Source organism: Panthera leo, chromosome A3 (assembly GCF_018350215.1).
Source record: "Panthera leo isolate Ple1 chromosome A3, P.leo_Ple1_pat1.1, whole genome shotgun sequence".
Lineage (NCBI taxonomy): Eukaryota > Metazoa > Chordata > Mammalia > Carnivora > Felidae > Panthera > Panthera leo.
In genome coordinates, this window is record NC_056681.1 from 104390370 (window position 1) to 104408389 (window position 18020).

Here is an 18020-nt window from a genome sequence, read left to right on the forward strand (position 1 = left end):
CGTTGGCGCTGGAGCTCTCCTCCCTCCCCCCCGACTCGGCTCCCAGCGGAGGCTCTCTGCACCCACCACTCCACCCTCCTGTGACCAAGGTAGGGGAGCAGAGGGTGTGTGCGTTAGAGAAAGAGATAGACAGCGGGGGAGGCAGAGAGAGAGAGAGAGACGCCAGCCCCGCAACAGGAGCAGAGGGGAGAGCCAAGAGCCAGGCAAAAGGGGCTTCAGCAGGCTCAGAGGGAAGGATTAGGAACCATTTATACCCAGAGTGGGACAGAGAGCCCGGGAGGGGGACTGAGAATTATCAGAGAGGGGTGGGGAGGGAGAGAGGGAGAGAGGGAGAGGGCGGGAAAGAGAGTGAGAGGGAGGGAGGGAGAGGGATTGAGAGAGGCAGGAGGCAGAGCAGAAGGGGTGGAGCGGGGAGAAGCAGGCGGGGAGGGAGGGGTGGGCAGGGGGCGGGCGAGGAGCCGCCCGTAGCAATTACGTCTGGGTCCAAGCAAACATGAGGCAGCTGCCAGCCGGCCCGGCAGTCCTGTTCTCAGCTGCGAAGAGGGGAGGCCGGCAACAGTTTCCTTCAGCGCCCAGGATGCAGCGGGCGAAGGTAGGCGCCGGAGGGGCTGGGGGCTCGCTCAGGGGTGGGGAGCGAGGGCTTCCGAGGGTGGCCCCGGACCGGGGAGCCCTGCTGTGCTTCCTCCTTTGACCTCGAGCCCTGTTGTCCCCTGTAGGGTCACTTTTGGAAAAGTAAATGTTGGGCTGTCCTGTCTGGGAGGCTAGACTTCTGGGGCCCCCTGTGGACTGGAGAGGCTTTAGGTGATTGTGGCATAGAAGTTGGACAGAGGAGGAGCTTGGGGTCAGGCTGGTGGCTGGTCCTGCTCAGTTGGGTCCCTGGGGCAAGTGCCAGGGCCGCTGACCCTGAGCCTGGGCCCACAGCCCTTCGCCACCGGTGGGGGAAGGCTGAGTGCTGGGAGGGGGTGGCTTAGGTTTGAAGGCAGGGCCATGAATACATCTTTTAATTGTTCAAATAATTCATGAACGCCACTTCCCGCAGGGCTAGGAGCCCCCTAACAGGGACACAGGCTAATAGTTCCCACTCTGCGGGGCTGCTGGGAGGTTGGAAGAGAGCAGGCGAGGAATATGCCTGGGATAGAGCTCAAGAGCTAGTGGCGGAGTATTGGGAGGCTGAAGACTAAGTGAAGAAGAAGGAGGGAAAGGAAAACAAGCTGAATCCCAGAATCCCACACTCAGAAAAATCTGTCCTGATGCCTTACAAGCTCCTCACGTGTTTGGGACAGTCTTGCTTGGGAAGAAGGAAGAGGCGTCAGGCTTGGATCTGGCCGCTCATAGCAGAGCACCCCGACTAACAGAGGTTTGAACAGGGTTGGTCACGTTTCTCTCTCAGGCTCAAGTCCAGAGGGAGGCAACAGAGGGCTGGCGCGGAGACCCCAGGGCCAGCAGGGACTCAGGCTCCATCTGTCTCACTGGCTTCCATTCTTGAGGTTACCTTAAAGTCCAACATGGCTGCTGGAGCTCCAGCCAGCACATGTAGGCAGCAGGAAGTAGAGAGAAGGACGGGCAAAATGACTCAAATAAAATCAGGGTCTTGTGAGCAAGGAAGGATAGACATTGGGTTGACATCTTGCACTCTCCCCCGACCTTCACCTCCCCCTCCCCGCCCCACCCCCAGAGGTGGATTCCTTGCCTCTCTTTCACCCATGAGGACAAGCAGCCCAGAGTTCCAGGCCACACTTCCCCAGAGCCTGGGCCACCCCTGGCCTCTCTGATCCAGCTCCCAGGGGCGACAGGAGGACCAGCAGTGGTGATGACATGAAACCCTTCAAGCATGGCGACAGGGCTTTCTCTCCTGTCATCGCGGATCCCCCCAGCAGCCTCCAGGGCAAAAGCGGAGAAACTTAGTGCCTTGTCACCGGCATACGGGCTCTGCACTCACTACACACACACGCCACAGCCAGCACAGGTCCTGTGCAGGCATAGTACGCACCACACAAGCGTGCCCCGGGACTGCGCCCACAGCTGGCTTGTGCTGCACGCACGACCAACCCGCACGCAGAGGGAGGGGTTTCTAGACTCAGGCCGCACACAGGTGCACACAAGCCTGCTCCATCCACCAAACGGGAGACAGTCCTTCCTTTCCTCTGCTGGCCCTACCTGCCGGCGGTCACTCATTCCCTTCCCCTGCCTGGTGAGCAGAGTCCGGCAGGCTCCCAGGCCCCTGTGGATCTCACTGTGCCTTATGCCTGCCAGTGGCCTTCCTGTGGCTGGCCTGGCCAGAGACTGGAGCGGGTGCCAGGCAGGGACAGAGGTCCTAAGGGAAGCCACCACTGAGTCCCTCACCAAGGTCAGCAGGGGGACTGGGCAAAATAATCATCCTCTCTAGCCGGGACCGCAGTTCAGAGCACAGGCTGGTGTTGGCCCGACTCCTTTGCCCTCAGCTGCCTGTCAGTCATGGTCAGTGGCTGCCCCCAATAACACCCCATGGGTCCCTTAGCCTCTCCATGCACTACCCAGTCCTTTGTGGATCCTTATGACGCCCCAGGGGGGCAGGCACTGCCCCTTCCCCTTCTGCAGACACTGAGGCTCAGAGAGGGGAGCAGCCTGTGCAGCGTGAACCCCGTGAGCTCTTAGGGGAAAGGAACAAACAGAACCACAGGGTCTCCCGTGGCAGGCACGAGCTGCCGTCCTAGGTTTTCAGGGAGTGATGTCTTCGTGGCCCGGCCTATGCAATAGGAACAGCTATCTGCCCGGCTTCCAACCTTCTTGCAGGCCACTTACGGGAGGTGGGCCCGAATTTGCTCACCCACTTTCAAAGATAGAGATCAAAGCCCCGAATTGAGATAGGGTGCGAAGTGCCTCTGACTGTTGCCCAGGTGGGGTCTGAGAGAAGGGCAGGGTTGAGGGGCAGGATCGCCGAGGTGGCGGCTTCTCCCTGCCTGGCCTCTCCAGCAGGGCCTGCACCTGCATTATCTCCCTGGACCCCCGTGCAGCCCACAAGGTAGCTCTTGGTATTGTACCCACTTTATAGATGAGGAAACTGAGGCCTGCCCTAGATTGCAAGCTGAAATGTGTTATAGCTGGAATTCGAACCCTGCTCCCTCTTCCTCCAAAGCCCAGTTCCCAAGGGCTTGGTGGGAGGGCTGGGGACGTCCTGGGAAAAGACTACAAAGGGAGAGTGGCATTCTTGTAAGCAGGAAGCTGGAGGAGTGCCCCATCCCAGCTGGGGGCTGGCTCCATGGGTTTGTGGCCCATTGTTCCTTCTGAAAACTTCAGTGAGCACACAAGCCAGACCCCACCCCTGGCCATGTCCCCTGGTTTAGCCATGTGATCTTGAGCCAGCCCTAGGTCCCTTTCCGGGCTGCAGATCCAGAACTGCAAAGGAAAGGATCCCAATCTTTCGAAATCAGGATCCCTTTTCTTATCAAAATCTTCCACAGGAGTGGGAGTTGCTCAGCTGATTCAGGCTGGCTTGGGGCCCATCTGCTCTCCCTACCCCACTCCAAGGCATCTCTGGTGACGCCCAGGAGCAGCTGTGGAGCCCTGAATGTGGCCTCTGTGAGGGAGAAGGGCAACCTTAGTTTCCAAGGCAAAGAAAGAAGAGGAGAGAGAACTTGGCAAGTCCTCTTAGCTGGTCCTCCAGACAAAGGGCAGGAAGGAAACAGGACAGGAAGGAGGGCATAGTGGGGGGTAAGTCGCTGTGTACTGTGCCCCCACCCAGCTCCCCATCCCCAGCCGATGTTTCCCTTGAACAGGTGCATCTGTCAGCTGCGATCAGCCCCCGTCCTAGAGTGCCACAAAGCAGCCACATGACAGGGAGAGAACCAAGGGGGCTGGCAGGTGCCAGAGTTGGAGAGGGGGAACTAAGCTGAGCTTTGGCGGGACAGCCGAGAGGGGGCCTGTCCCACCTCCCAGTTGGCCCAGCCTCTCCTCTCTGGTCTCCTGCCTCAGGTCTCTGTCTAGCACCCCCCCTCCCCCCCGCCGACCCCAAAGGCCGTGCTCAGCCAGGCAAAGCCCACACGGGTCTTCACTGGCCTCATCGCCAGCTCTGCCCCCGCCCCCTGGCACACACCGCCAGGGCAAGCAAGGGGTAAACCCGAGTCCACCTGCTGCTGGTGCCATGCCCCTGTGGCCAGCCCACCCTGACTCTGTTTTAAGATCCTCTCTCAAGATGGGCGCTCTGAGCAGTGACTCCAGAGAGCCAGATTCTATCGCCAGCTCCACCCAGTTGACCCTGTGAGCTTGGGCGGGGTCCGTCCCCTCTCTGAGGTTCAGTCTCCCCATTTGGTCCTAGATACACTCATAGCCTGTGCTGGGCCCTCCCCCGAGGTCGGCACCTTGTGCTGCCCAGTGGAGGCTGGGGGTAAAGGTGGTGGGGGGGGGGGATGGGGGACACTAGCAAAAGCGCCAGGAGGCAGATCTCATGCCCCATCCCATATGTACACACATATGCCCACTGGCTTGTTACAGAACAGAGCCCCGTCTCCACTATTTGGTATTCAAAGGGCCCTGGCCAGGAGACGATGGTGGCCTGGGGCAATCACATGGCTGCACCTTATCGGCTGTTAACCTGGCTCTGCATCAGGAAGATCTGGGCTCATACCCAGCCCCTTCATGCATTAGCTGTGCGTCCTTGGACAAGTTAGTTAGCTGCTCTGTGCCATGGTCTCCTCATTTTCTTGCGGGAAATATCATCCACCTCCTAGATAAATGAGATCCTACACCAGCCTGTTTAGCACAGCCCGGGCATATAGCAAGAGCTCCATAAATGGTTGGAGTGTCAATGTTACTATTTTCTGAATCCCGAGCAGAGCCTGGGAAGGGCACTCCAGCAGGAGAAGGCTGTCAGTGATCAGGTCAAGTCCACCCCTGGGTTAATGGGACACCCTCATTGCCTACACAGCAAGGGTCAGGTGGGGAGCTTGTGTCCTAGCCCAGGTGGCAGCCATCAGAGGAAGGGCAGGGACTACCCAGCCCTCCCCTCCCCTGCTCCAGTGCGTGCGTGCATGTGCAAGTGTTGGCAGGGACTCAGGACAGTCTCAGCTCCCCCCTCACAAGGCTGGCTGCCTGGCCTGCATCTGTAGGTACCCAGGGGTGGGTGGAGAATCGAGGCTCCCCAAAGCCTCCCCACCCCAAATCCCTGGGGCCTGCACGACACGACGCCCACCGCCATTTCCTGCCATCTGTTTCAAGTGATGGAAATAGAGCAAGCAATGAGGAGTGGTTGCTCAGTGAGCCGCCTGCGCTGCTGTCCCCAGGACAGGGTTGGGGGCGGGGGGCAATCAGCCCCACATCTGAGCAGCTCTCCGTATCCCCCCAGCTGACCCAGACTTTGGCCCTGAGGCAGCCTTCCTAGGAGGGAGGCGGGGAGGGAGATTGAGAACCTGAGAGCCCTTCCTCCCACAGACAAGGTCTAGAACTTCCCATTTGGTGCGATGAGCCCTCTAAATCTTGGCTGCACTGTCAAATCTACTGAGGAGCTTTATAAAAATAGAGCAGCCCAGGGGTGCCTGGATGGCTCAGTTGGTTAAGCTTAAGCGTCAGATTCTTGGTTTCAGCTGAGGTCATGATCTCCCCGTTCCTTCGCGGGTTCGAGCCCCGCATCCGGCTCTGCACTGATATCACTGAGTCTGCTTGGGATCTTCTCTTGCTCCCTCTCTCTCTGCCCCTCCCCCACTGGCGCTGTCTCCGTCTCTCTCGAAATAAATAGATAAACTTAAAGAAAAAAAAAATAGAGCAGCCCAGGCCCCACTGAAGCAAATAATGTGGCCCCCAGGCCGCCAGATGTGGGAGAGGCTGCCAGGTGATTCTGACGCGCAGCAGCTGAGCAGAGCAAGTTGGATCTCTCTGGACATCCAGGACAAGTTGGATCTCTCTGGGCCATCGCTTGGCCCTGACCCTTGCCCTGGGCAGCAGACCTTACTCGGCATCAGAAGGATGAAGACTATCGATAACCGTGCTCCTGCCGGGGTTTTGTGTATGTTCCCTCATTTAACCTTCCCCACGGTCCTATCAAGGCATATTATTATCCCTATTTTACCGATGAGGAAACTGAGGCTCAGCACGGTCAAGTACTTTGTCCAGGGCTGCCCAGCCAGGAGGTGAGGACCTGGGATTCAAGTTCCTGTCTGGCTGACTGCAGACCTCTTCCCACTGTACTTGGTGGGCTGAAATAACATTAACCTCCCTGACATCCCCCTCCCTGGCTGAGCGTGCCTTCTAAGCCAGCATCCGGTGGGTCCCAGTGCTCCTTATGCGACCATTCATGCTATTTCTCATCCACAAATGTCTGTAAATATTTGGGGGTCTGCCTTTCGCCCGTGCATTTGCTTGTATGACATGACCTGGGAGGGAGGGAGCCTGGATGTTTTAACTGGGGTTTGCCTCCAGCCATGCAACCCACCCCCCCTCCCCAACATGCTTCCCCATGCGCACAGGCAACCTCTGCCAAGCCGCCTCTGGGCTTCACTTCGGGGGTTCTCTGGAGCCCAGCTGATGAGAACCACGGAGACAGAAGTAGTAGCTTCAAGGTCTCACCTGGGTGCACCCCTAGTGGCTTGACCAGATGGGCTGGGCCCCCACAGGATGAAGCTCTGCCCCCTGTGCCCGGGGCAGTGAGCAGGGCAGCTGACCACAGGGAGTGGGGAGTCACAGGTGAGATGTGCTGGCCCAGGTTCTTGTAGTTTATTTAAAACGATCTGGCCCCTCTCTGTGGTGTGGTGAAAACTCTCAGGTGATGGTGTTCCTAGTGGAGAGTCCAGATGTCACTCTGGGGCAGCTGGAAGGCATGAGGGGGTCGGTCTGTTTCTTCATCTCCATGGTGATAGGTGTCATAGTTACTGAGGAGTCACCTCGCCTCCCCCCCCCCCCCCCCACTATCCACATCTACAGCAGATCCTAAATACCCACTAATATTCCCCCCCCAACCCATTCCACTGCCTGGGCCTGGCTCAACACCCCCTCTTCCTCCCCCGGACTCGGGCAGCCCCCCAAGTTGGCCTCCTCCTTCATTGTCCCCCAGCCTTCCTCCATACTCCACTGGGCCACCTCTCTGGAACAAATCTGACCCTAGCTGGGACTTGAGAAGGAGAGAGGAGTTAGGATCAGGGTGTGCCCTGGCAGGAGGAGGCTGTCCCAAAGCTTCCAACCGGCAGGTCTGAGAACCATCTAGAACAGTGCTAGCCAATGGGAACGTAGTGTGAGCCACAGGTTCGTGTTAAATGTTCAGGTCGGGGGGCGCCTGGGTGGCTCAGTCGGTTGGGCGGCCAACTTCAGCTCAGGTCATGATCTCGCAGTCCGTGAGGCCTGTGAGTTCTAGCCCCGCGTCGGGCTCTGTGCTGACAGCTCGGAGCCTGGAGCCTGTTTCGGATTCTGTGTCTCCCTCTCTCTGACCCTCCCCTGTTCATGCTCTGTCTCTCTCTGTCTCAAAAATAAATAAATGTTAAAAAAAAAAAAATGTTCAGGTCGGCACATTAAAGAAAGTTTTCTGTAAAAAGTGCAATTATTTTTAATGTATGTTATTGAACCCAGTGTAAATATTATCATTTCAATATATAGTTAATATAAAATGATTATTTTTAAAATGTTTATTTTTTGAGAAAGAGAGAGAGTGTGTGCGTGCACAAGCCAGCAGGGAAGAGGCAGAGAGAGAGAGAATCCTAACCAGGCTGTGTGCTGTCAGAGCAGAGCCCGATGCAGGGCTCAAACTCATGAACCGCGAGATCATGACCTGAGCGGAAGTCAGATGCTCAACCCACGGAGCCACCCAGGCTCCCCTTGAGGGGGATCTTGAAATAGTTATTGTAAGTGGAAAGAGGGCAGCTGTTGATGAAGTAGAAGGTAACCATAACATTGCCATGAAACAACAGCACCGAATTCCACTCCCCACCCCCACCCATCCCCACGGCTTGCTGAGACTCTGAGCCGGAGCCACACCTCATCTCTATAAAAAAGGAGGTAAAGGTAGAGGGGCGGTCTGGGTTCCCAGAGTCTAAGTCATCTCCCAAACCAGAGGGAAGCCTCTCCCGGGTGCCCAATGGCACAGCCCCACCCCCTGGAACCCGGGACCTCCAGCCAGAGCCACCAGGACAAGTTGAACAGTTAGGTTGACTCCTCATTGACCTTGAGCGAGAGAACACACACACACACCGCAGGGAGCCAGGCAAGCTTGGTAAGAGGGTGTGAGAAAGAGCCTATTACGGGACTTGGCCTTCAGCGGGGTGATTTGGAGGAGGGTCTAAGGAACCTCAATAGGTTGATGTGAGCATCAAATACGAGTCTCTACACAAACCCAGTGCCTGGCCCGTAGCAAGTACATGGCCAGCTTGATGTCCTCTCTGTCCCTCCCTTGCTCTTCACAGACTTGGACTTGGAAGTGAGCTAAGACCTGCTCCTGACCCATCTGGCTGGACAGGAGCTGTGAGTCTCAGCGCGGAGTTGTCAGGGAATGACCCTGCCCACCTGTGGTCTCTGCCCTTGAGGGACCCTGTGGACTTCAAATTAGGTTGGGGTCCCCAGGGTCAGCTTAGGGCCAGCCTAGGGCCATTTCTGGGATGTGGCCCAGAACACCCACATGTGCTAGATGTGCCGCTGGGGACTCTGTGTGACCTCGGGGCACAGGTCTTCTGGCTTCATTGGTCCCTGTCACCCAATCCTGGCCACCCCTGGGGGCCCATGGAGGATGGAGGGATGGCTCTGTCCCCTATGGAAATGATGCCAGGATCAAGCAAGAGTGGGAAGAGAGAAATTCTCATGTGAATTTTGAAGAGCACGAGGGGACTTTCACCCCAGTCATTTGTGAATATTTCTTGAGCTTTTCGTATACACACACACACACACACACACACACACACACACATATGTATTCTCTTGTATATATGGCAATATTTTTCAATTGAAGCTTTACTGACGTCACTGAAGAATCACGTGTGGTTGTGAGACATAATATGGGGAGATCCTGGATAGAAGGTGCAGGTGGAGGGGCCAGCGGTGCGAAAGTGGTGTGCGAACTAGCCCCTTATGTGTAAAGAGCACAGAGCACGGTGAGGCTGGCGGTGGGCAGATGAGACAGGAAGTCCAGGGGCAGGCAGGGTTCGGGCCTGAGTAAGGCTTTGGAGGCAGGCCCAAGGCACTGGGGTTTTGTGTGAAATGCAGCGGAAGCCACGGGGGAGGGGGGTGGTTCCTTAGCAGGGGTGGGAGGGGATTGAATTTGTGTTGGAGTTTCCTCACTGACTCAGCTCTCCTCAATTCTGTCACCTCTTAGCACAGAGGCAGCTTGGGGGTAAGTGTGGTAATATGTCCCCTCTCAGGTCTCCCTCTCTTCTGTGCCTGAGAGCTTCCAGATCCCAGAGTGGCCATTAACTTTCTTGACAGCCCAGTCAGACCCTCTCCCAGACAGGTGTCAAAGATTCATGGGGATGGCCTGCGGTCACTTGGGTCATTTGTCCCTCCTCCTGCCCTCCCCCAAGGTCTGATGGGCTCAGTCCACGGCCTGTGGCCATACCCTGTCTCAGTCACTGTGGGCCCCTCCTCTCCTCCTTGCGAGGACCCCTCAGCCACTTCACAGGGGAAGGCCATCATAGGGCTCCTCCCTCCTAAGCAGGGCTCAGGACACAGGCTCAGGGGACAGGGCTCCTGCCACTCTTGTCCCCAACTCTCTGCACCAGGGAGAACACACACACTGGGGCTCCTCAGTCCAGGAGGGCATCAGGACATTCACAGACTTAGTCTGACATGGTGAGGTGGCTTGGGAATCCCTCCCCAACTTCCAAGGCCTCTCCAGGGCCCGACCCCAGGAAGCCTGAGCAGTACAGCCTGTGACCAATACCAAGATACCCCAAGGACAGTGTGGCCCTGGCATGCCCCCAAACTTCTGCTGGACTTAGTTTCTTCATCTTTATTTTTGTTTTTAAAAAATGTTTATTTTTTGAGAAAAGAGAGAGAGAGAAGAGAGAGCGTGCAAGCAGGGGAGGCAGAGAGCGAGGGAGACAGAGGATCCAAGCAGGCACCGTGCTGACAGCACAGAGCCCGACGCGGGGCTCGAACTCACGAACCACGAGATCATGACCCGAACCAAAGTCAGACGCTGGACAGACTGAGCCACCCAGGTGCCCCAGTTTCTTCATCTTTAAGACAGCAGTGGCGTTGCCAACCTCGTGGGATTTTCATGACCCTGAGGCCCAGAATGAAATGCACAAAGGGAGGTCTCAGCCCCGCCGGTGGCCCTCCCAGCCTTCCCTGGAGGACAGAACCCTGGGCCCCAGGCTGCATGTCTCCCACATTAGTTAGGCCTGGGCTGCGGGACAGAATCCCCATGACTAGCGGGGGGCTCCATGAGGAGCCAGCACCAGCACTGTCCTGAGACAGAGGGGGTCCCAGCAGGTAGCTCCTGATCCCAACAGAGGCTCTGATGCTCTCACTGCAGTGTTTCCGCTGACCCCAGCTGCAGAGCCTACAGCAAAGAATTCATGAAGTAACCAAACACCAGCTGCCAATCTGCCCCCTCCCCGCTCCCGGACTGAAATAAAGACTTTATTCATTGAGGCCATTTCTCTCCTGAATAAGATCATTAATAATGGAGAGGATGCTTCTCTGACACAGCCTGGGCAGGACCTGTGTGTACATGGACGTGTGCATGTGCATATAGGGGACCTCCCGCAGCATCCCTGGCACTGGGAGACCTCTGGGGACCCCTGTCACGCCCTCTTTCTGCCCCACCATGATGGTGTGTGCTCACCCTTGCTGCGACTCTGGGCACCACTGACCCCTCTCACTGCCAGGGCAAGCCTTGGAGTAGGGAAGGAAACGTAGGGGGCGTTGCTGAGCGTGGGTGTTGGGGAGGTGGCTTGGAGGGTGACGACTACAAGAGACGGCACTTGCAACTGGGAAGGCTCCAGAAATCAGGATAAGGGGTGTGGATGTCACCCTGTCTAGGCGGCCACTTCATCAAAAGCTGGCCGGGAGGCAGACTGTCCAGCCCTAAATATGAACGGGTCTCCTGGAGCCCTGAGCCAACCCAGCCCCTGGAGGGTTCTCCTGCCTAACTGGAGAATGCAGCACACCCCTTCCCCTCACCTGGGTGTTTGCACAAACTCCACAGTTTAGGGGACATTTGTGGGGACTTTCTTCTACCTCTTGTTCAGGAAAGCCCCTGCTGAGGACATGAGAGAGGTTTAAAGTCCAGATGCTTGCTTTCCTGGCTCCTCTCGTAGCCAGAGATTAGGCATACGATCTGGGCTGGGACAGTCAGATTCCTCCACTCCTGACCTTAAGCTAGCGACCCAGCTGAGAAGGCCCCCCACAGCAGCCTCCAGGTCCTGGGGGCAGCAGTGCCATGAGGCCAGTGGGGGGGTCCCAGGCCCAGAGCCCCTAGGCTGGCGGGGCCAGCAGCAGGGGCCAGTGTATTCAGCAGCAGAAGCAGACGTGCTCTGGCTGACCTGGCTGCCCTCTTCCAGGGGGTGACTGTGGCTGAGGTCTGGCTGTCCCTTTGCTTGCTCTTTGCTCTGGTTTGTCTTCCAAGCCTTGCCCTCTGTCCTTTCTGGGGGGACTGTGGTTGGCCTGGGACCCTCCCCCCTCCCCCCCACTGCTGATTCCTTTCCAGTTATCATCAGCCTGGGTCAGTCTCTGCTTCTTACGCCTGAGAGCTGACCGATGCAGGGGCCGTGTGGGGCCCTGTGTCTGCAGAACTTGGCCAGTTGCACATCTGTTTATTTGGGGAGACACATACTTTTCAGGACCGTCCAAAGGTACCACGCGTGAAATTCCACGACCCTGGAAGGATATCACCAACTCGCCACCCCAGTGGCCATTGTCCTGGCCACCTGCTCAGAACTAGTGCCCACCCAGGGGCGCTTCCTCCCACGACTGGCACTCAGGCCATGCGTCACGGGCAGAGTGAACCTGGGGGCTACCTATGGCAGTGGCCCAATGGGCCAGGCCGCACCCGTGGCACAGCCATCCCAAGCAGGAGGGCATCTCACAAAGGCAGCAAACTAGTCCCAGCAGATGTCCGGAGGGGCCACCGTGGCCACCGTCCCTTGCCGCACACGACAAGGAGCCCACTTCCCAGCATTCCCTCCACGGCTCCCCGCTCTAGGATTCCTCCAGACCTGTTCGAGTTGCTTCTTTCGACGGTTGCACAGCTTGGAGTAGAGGGCTCCATCGATGTGCCCCCTCACGGGGGAGATCGCCCGGCTCTCCGTTCAACCTCTGCTTGCCTCGAGGTGAAAAAGATGGAGGGCCCAGGAGCCAAGCGAGGAAACCTGACTTGGCTGTGTGACCTTGCGTGGATCCACTCCCGTGTCCGGGCTCTAGTCCAGTGAGGGCTTTGGACGATGGTCTCTGGCAACCAGGCCTGTGCCAGGATGGGGGGCTTGATGAGCGAGTGTGGACCCTCACCTCCCTCCTTCTGGGGGCCCCACTATATGCCAGGCCAGGGTGTAGTGTAGGGAAACCCCCAGCCCTGCCCTCGTCCGGGAGTTCCTTCAGCGAGTCGTCACGGCACAGCCATGTTGTTAGGGAACTAGAACACAAGGACGGGCCAGATTCCCGAGTTTTAGAAGCTGGGGGGCTGCCTGGGAGAGGTGACTTGGTAGCTGGCTCTTGAGGTGGAGGTGGGGCTCCCTGGGCTGTGCCGACATGGGGAAGAGTGGTGTCTTCCCCGAGTAGATCGGTGTGGCCAAAGGGGACTGTGCGTAGGAGGCACACAGCGCCCAGAGCCCTAGAGTGGCCTTGGATGTCATGCCGTCATCCTGGAGCACCTGGGCTGCTTTTCTCGTGGACACTGTACGTGCCTGAAGCTGCCTCTGGCTTGCAGTGGCTGAGAGCTCCTGGAGACAGGGGGGCAGGGGACGACCAGTACCAGGGTCAGCAGTGCCCTGGGAACTCTCCAGCTGAGCTGGGACCTCTGGGCATGCACGCCTGGAGGTCAAGACGCTGGCGGAGTTAAGGTCGACCTTGCCCGGGAGGCTGGGGCTGGCCCAGAGGTCCTCTCAGTGAGCAAGGGCTCAGGGCTGCTCTGCCTGTTCCTGCTGCAGGAAGTGATGAAGGTGTCAGATGGCAGCCTCCTGGGGGATCCCGGGCGCACACCGCTAAGCAAGAAGGAGGGCGTCAAGTGGCAGAGGCCCCGGCTCACCCGCCAGGCCCTGATGCGGTGCTGCCTGGTCAAGTGGATCCTGTCCAGTGCGGCCCCGCAGGGCTCAGGTAGGGGCTGGGGCGGGCTGGGAGGAGGGCGGGGGTGGGGGTGGGGCATCTGTTGTGCGCTCTGTTCTATCTGACGACTCAGACCACCCTGGGACCCCAACCTCTGCCTAGATTGGGAGATGACGCTTTCCTGGGAGATGACACTTTCCGTTCATTCGTGCTTTTCCCCGTCAATCCAAACAAGGCACTGAGCTCAAAGCAAGGACCCGTGGAGGGGGCGACAGAGGATCGGGACCTCGCAGGGGTATTCCACCGAGGTCACTGGGAAGGTAGAGCCAGGCGTCGGAGTCTGACAGGCCCAGCTCGCCCTGCCCACCCTCAGCGGGTAACCTTGGGCTGCTCACACGTCCTTCCTAAGTCCTCTGTGAAAAAGATGGGCGGCAATGAGTGAGGAGGCCCAGTGAGGAGGAGGCCCCGCCCCAGCCCCTCTTTGGTCCTGCCCAGTGCACCCCAGGGGCTGGGGCCAGTTCTTCACGGGGGGGGGGGGGGGGGGGGGTAGGAGGGGGTGCCGCACCGCCGGTGGTCCTGAGGGAACGCAGCAAATGGCTGCCTGGCGCTTGCCCGTGGTGATATTTGATGTTTGCTGAGCGTGACAGAGCAAGAGATGCGGAGGTGACCTCACGCAGCCCCCCCCCTCCCCCCCCCGTGCTCTCACACGGACGGGCGCACCCACCACACAGTGCACACCGACCAACATACCTGTGCCTCCGCCACACACAAGCGTGCGCCCCCCCCCCCCATGCACATGTGGGCGCGCACACACACCCCTCGCAGCCACGCGTGCACACCCACACGCGTGTGATCACAGGCACGAGGCGTGCAGCAAAGTCTGCCGCTTTGCCTTTAAGGAAAAGGGCAGACTTGAGCCCCGACAGCCCTCTCTGCATGATTTCCGGGGAGCCTCAGTCCCTCCGAGGGGAGAATGGGAGAATGGGCGTCGATCATGGCCTCAGGCTCCCAGGCTTGATGGGAGGAGAGGGGAGGGGATGGCCCAGGTCTGCAGCAGGCAAAGCGGCTGGCGGTCACCTCCACGGAGTGTGTGAGGGGAAGGGGCTGCCACTTACCAGGCCCCTGTCCGTTACCCGCAACCCCACTCATGGTGCTCCCGGCACGGGCCCAGCCCCTCCCTTCCGCTGCCCCCAGAGCCCCTGCCCATCTGTGCTGCTTGCTGCCATCTGCCTCCAGCCCTCCCCCCCTCCCCCTTCCGCGCTCAGGCCTTTCACAGAAGCACGAGTCCACGTGAATACAGAGGTGGGGTCCACGTGTGCTCCCCAACTTCTCGGGGCAACGATGGGAGGATAGGTTTTTGCACGTGGCAGAAACGTGAAGTCGCCGAAAGTTCATGCAAACAGCTCACCTGGGAAGCTCGCATCGTTGTAGTGCTGTCTGTTCTGCAGCAGGGCAAAAGCAACTCCATTTTCTGTCGGGATGGAAACCAAGGGCAGAGGTGAGCCGGGGCGCTGCGGTGTGGCCAGCTGTGTGCACCCGCGGGGTCGGTCTGCTCCCACTGACAGGGCTTGTGTCGCTTGAGGTTCAAAGGCCCTACTGGCCTTACACCCCAGGCTTCTCTTTTTCTTTCTTTCTTTCTTTTTTTTTTTTAAGTAGGCTCCACACCCAAGGCGGGGCTGAAACTCACGACCCCTGATCCCCACCCCAGTTCAAGAGTCGCATGTTCTACCAACTGAGCCAGCCAGGCGCCCCCTCCAGGCTTTTCTTGGCATAGCACAAGACCAGCACCTCGGTGTCTCTCCCTCCCTGATCCTCTCCATCCAGCTCCCCCACCTCGCCCCGGGGCTTCACGCCTGCTGGGCCCCATCTCCAACTTGCAGTTTGGAGGCACGAAGCATCAGGCTGGAGTGTGATGTGCCACCTCCCGGCTGAGGCTTTTTGCACCCATGAGTGTGGGTGGGCATGGAGAAAAGCAAGCTTGGAGGCGGGCTTGGTGTGTTCAAGGTCACAAGGAGAGGGGCTGAGAGGGCCGCACCCACAGGTCCCAACTTTAGCTCTGGGGCGGGTTCCTGGAGGCCAGGGTCTTTCAGGTTAATTCCTGTGCTGAGCTGTCAGGATGTGTTTGCTAAAGACTTGTCATAGCTGCGAGCAGGGGGGCAGGAGCGGGAGGCGGAGTGTGGGTGGGTGGGTGGAGGGGAGTGGAGCAGGGCCCGGGGCCCCACCCATGGCTCAGGCCCAGCCTGGTGCCTTCCCCTGCGTGAACTTGTTTATCAGACACGTGAACCTGTTTATCAGACACCACGCCAGGCGCTCCGAGGGTATGTGAAACGTGCAAAAACAAGATCCTATTTCCTTGTGTGAGGAAGGCGCTGCGGACGCCTCATTTTTTATGAAAGTCGGTTGAAACTCAGGGAGGTCACGTGACTCCGCAGGTCACAGGATATTAGGGGCTGAGCGAGGGTTCTGGAGCTTCTTCCCTGTGCTCCAGACAGGGTGCCCACCCTGATGTGTGTCTTCCGTATCTTTTCTCTCGGGGACCGTCAGGGATCTCTGGAGGCAGCGGCCACCCCCACAGATTGAGAGGCTGAGACCCCGGTGCACCCCTTGTCTCCACTAGGCGTAGCCCCCAGCCCCCGAGCTCCTTAGTCTAAATACGCCCTCTGTGTGTCCCTCCAGGATGGCACTACTGGGTCGGTCACACTGAGGGTTTCGTGTGCACGTGAAATGCTAAACCGTGCAGAAGTGAGACGCTTCTGCTCCTTCAGGAGACTTCACGGGCTCTGGGTGCAGAGAACAATAGGTGTCGCTCAGTGTTGCCCGGCCCCTGAGCTCAGCAGGGCCCAGCCGCGATGTCCTGGGCAGCGGGTACCCGTGGAAAGCGGCCACAAGGCCGAGACACTGCACCCTTGTTGTCAGGGGTTTTTCCACTCAGAAGAAGCAGGTCAGAGACACATTTCTGGGACAGCTTGGGGGGAGAAGCCAAGGCCCAGTAAAACAGGGATGTGCCTGAGGCTTAGGCCACCGTGTCAAGGAGGGGGTGGCACTCAGGGGCCAGGAGTCAAGAGGGCAAGGGCTAGACCAGCTGCCATTGTGCCGGGCCGTCCGTCCCTCCTGGTTTGTGGAGGCCCCCGTGTGGAGTCGGGCGGGAGCCTGCAGTGGTGGCCTCTGAGATGGGCCCGGGAGTCGGGGAACACAGGGCAGGCAGCATGGAGGAGCCCCCGTCCCCAGCTGAAAAGTGTGCCCCTCACCAATACTGGGGGGCTCGTCCTCAGGGACCAGAGGGCTCTGGGACTCTGACCTGCTCTGCATGTCTCCACAGCATCTAAACATCCTTCCTGTCAGGATACCAGAACAACTCTCCAGGAGCTGGGCTAGGCTACCAACTGGATAGACCCGTTCCTCAAGTGTGGCTCCCCATGAGGGCAGTAGGACTGGGATTCTTCAACTGTAAAGCTGTCACAGTAATACCACCCACAGAATAACCTGGGGTCTTGGCCACAGACCACCGAGTCCAGGCTGGCCCGTTTTGTCCAGAGAGGCATTTACTCTAGACTGGTGGGAAGTTCACAGAAACTCTAGAAGACCAGAGGGGGAGACCTGGATGTGGCGAGGCCAGGGCCCTGCCTGCCACTCCGGGAAATGCCCCCACGTCCCTTGTCGTTCTGGTAGGGACACTGGAGAGGCAGCCACATGCACCTGTGTGATATGTGTAACCGTTCCTCACGCAAACGGACACACTCCTGCCCCCTCCTCCAAAGTGGAGACCCAACTCAGCCATTGCGTCCATCTCTGGGTACTCAACTTCTGCCTCTGTCAAGCCCACGTAAAGTCATAAAGCTGCCATCACCACTGGTACCCCGATAAATGGAGTGGTGGTAGACAGACCTGAGGACGAAAAAGTAAATTGATTTGTCTGTAATCTATAAGGATATCTAAATATACGCTGACAGAATTTTAATGCGTTTGAAGCACCAAGATATGCACAACATTGTGTTTCAAACTGAGATGCCAGGAATTATCTGGAAACTGGCCACGTGGCTCTTGAAGCCTTCACCCTCATCAAAGGTATGGAAAGTTGAGTGGTTGGAGTCTGGGGGGGAGATGATTGGCGAAGAGGGTTTCTCTGGAGAGAGTGTGTTGAGCCCAAACCCCAAGTTGAGAGAGGGATGTTTCAGTTACCCTTTTGTCACCCAACAAAATAGCCCCAAATCCCGCCATTTTGTTTTCTCTCATTTCTGTGGGTGAGGCATGAAGGCGGGCCTCCGCTGGATGGCGCTTCTACTCCACATGGCATTGATTGTGACGATTCACTTGCCTTTGTTTAGCTGGTGGTTGGGCTGGGCCAAGAAGGTTCCACTCACATGTGGTACCTCAGTGCCCGTCCGCCTCTCCAGAGCTGCTGAGGCTTCCTCACCTCATGGCGGTCTCAGCGTACAAGGGGGCTGGCTTCTGAATGGGGCTGTTCCAATACGAAAAGACAGAAAGGTTCTTGAGGCCTAGGCTCCAGAACTCACATAGCATCATTTCCACTGAATGTTATTGGTCAAAACAAGTCCCCAGCTCAGCCCAGATTTGAGGGAAAGGGAAATAGACTACCTCTGCACGGAGTTGTTGTAGGAAATTTGTAACAGTCTGTAAACCACCACAGAGGCCTCAGTTAAGAGTCCTTGGTGGACTGATCCAAACTCTCATCCCTGAGGCGACCTGAGCTCTTGGCCTTCCTGCCTATAACACCCCACTAACTTTTATCCTTGTGTTTGGCAGTATTAATCAAGTCCCTGGAGAAAAAAAAAAAGAAAAAAAAAAAAAAAAAAATTAAAAAAAAAAAAAAAAAAGGGGCGCCTGGGTGGCGCAGTCGGTTGAGCGTCCGA

The 18020-nt window shown here is 57.9% G+C and overlaps 1 protein-coding gene across 1 annotated transcript in view; it reads left to right on the forward strand.

Annotated features, from left to right (window-relative positions):
- The first annotated feature begins 493 nt into the window (after window positions 1-493).
- KCNIP3 (potassium voltage-gated channel interacting protein 3) overlaps window positions 494-18020 on the forward strand; it is an 87595-nt gene continuing 70068 nt past the window's right edge. The window contains exons 1-2 of the mRNA XM_042933102.1: window positions 494-592; window positions 13035-13200. Coding sequence (XP_042789036.1) covers window positions 494-592; window positions 13035-13200 — 265 coding nt within the window. The remainder of the gene's footprint in view (window positions 593-13034; window positions 13201-18020) is intronic.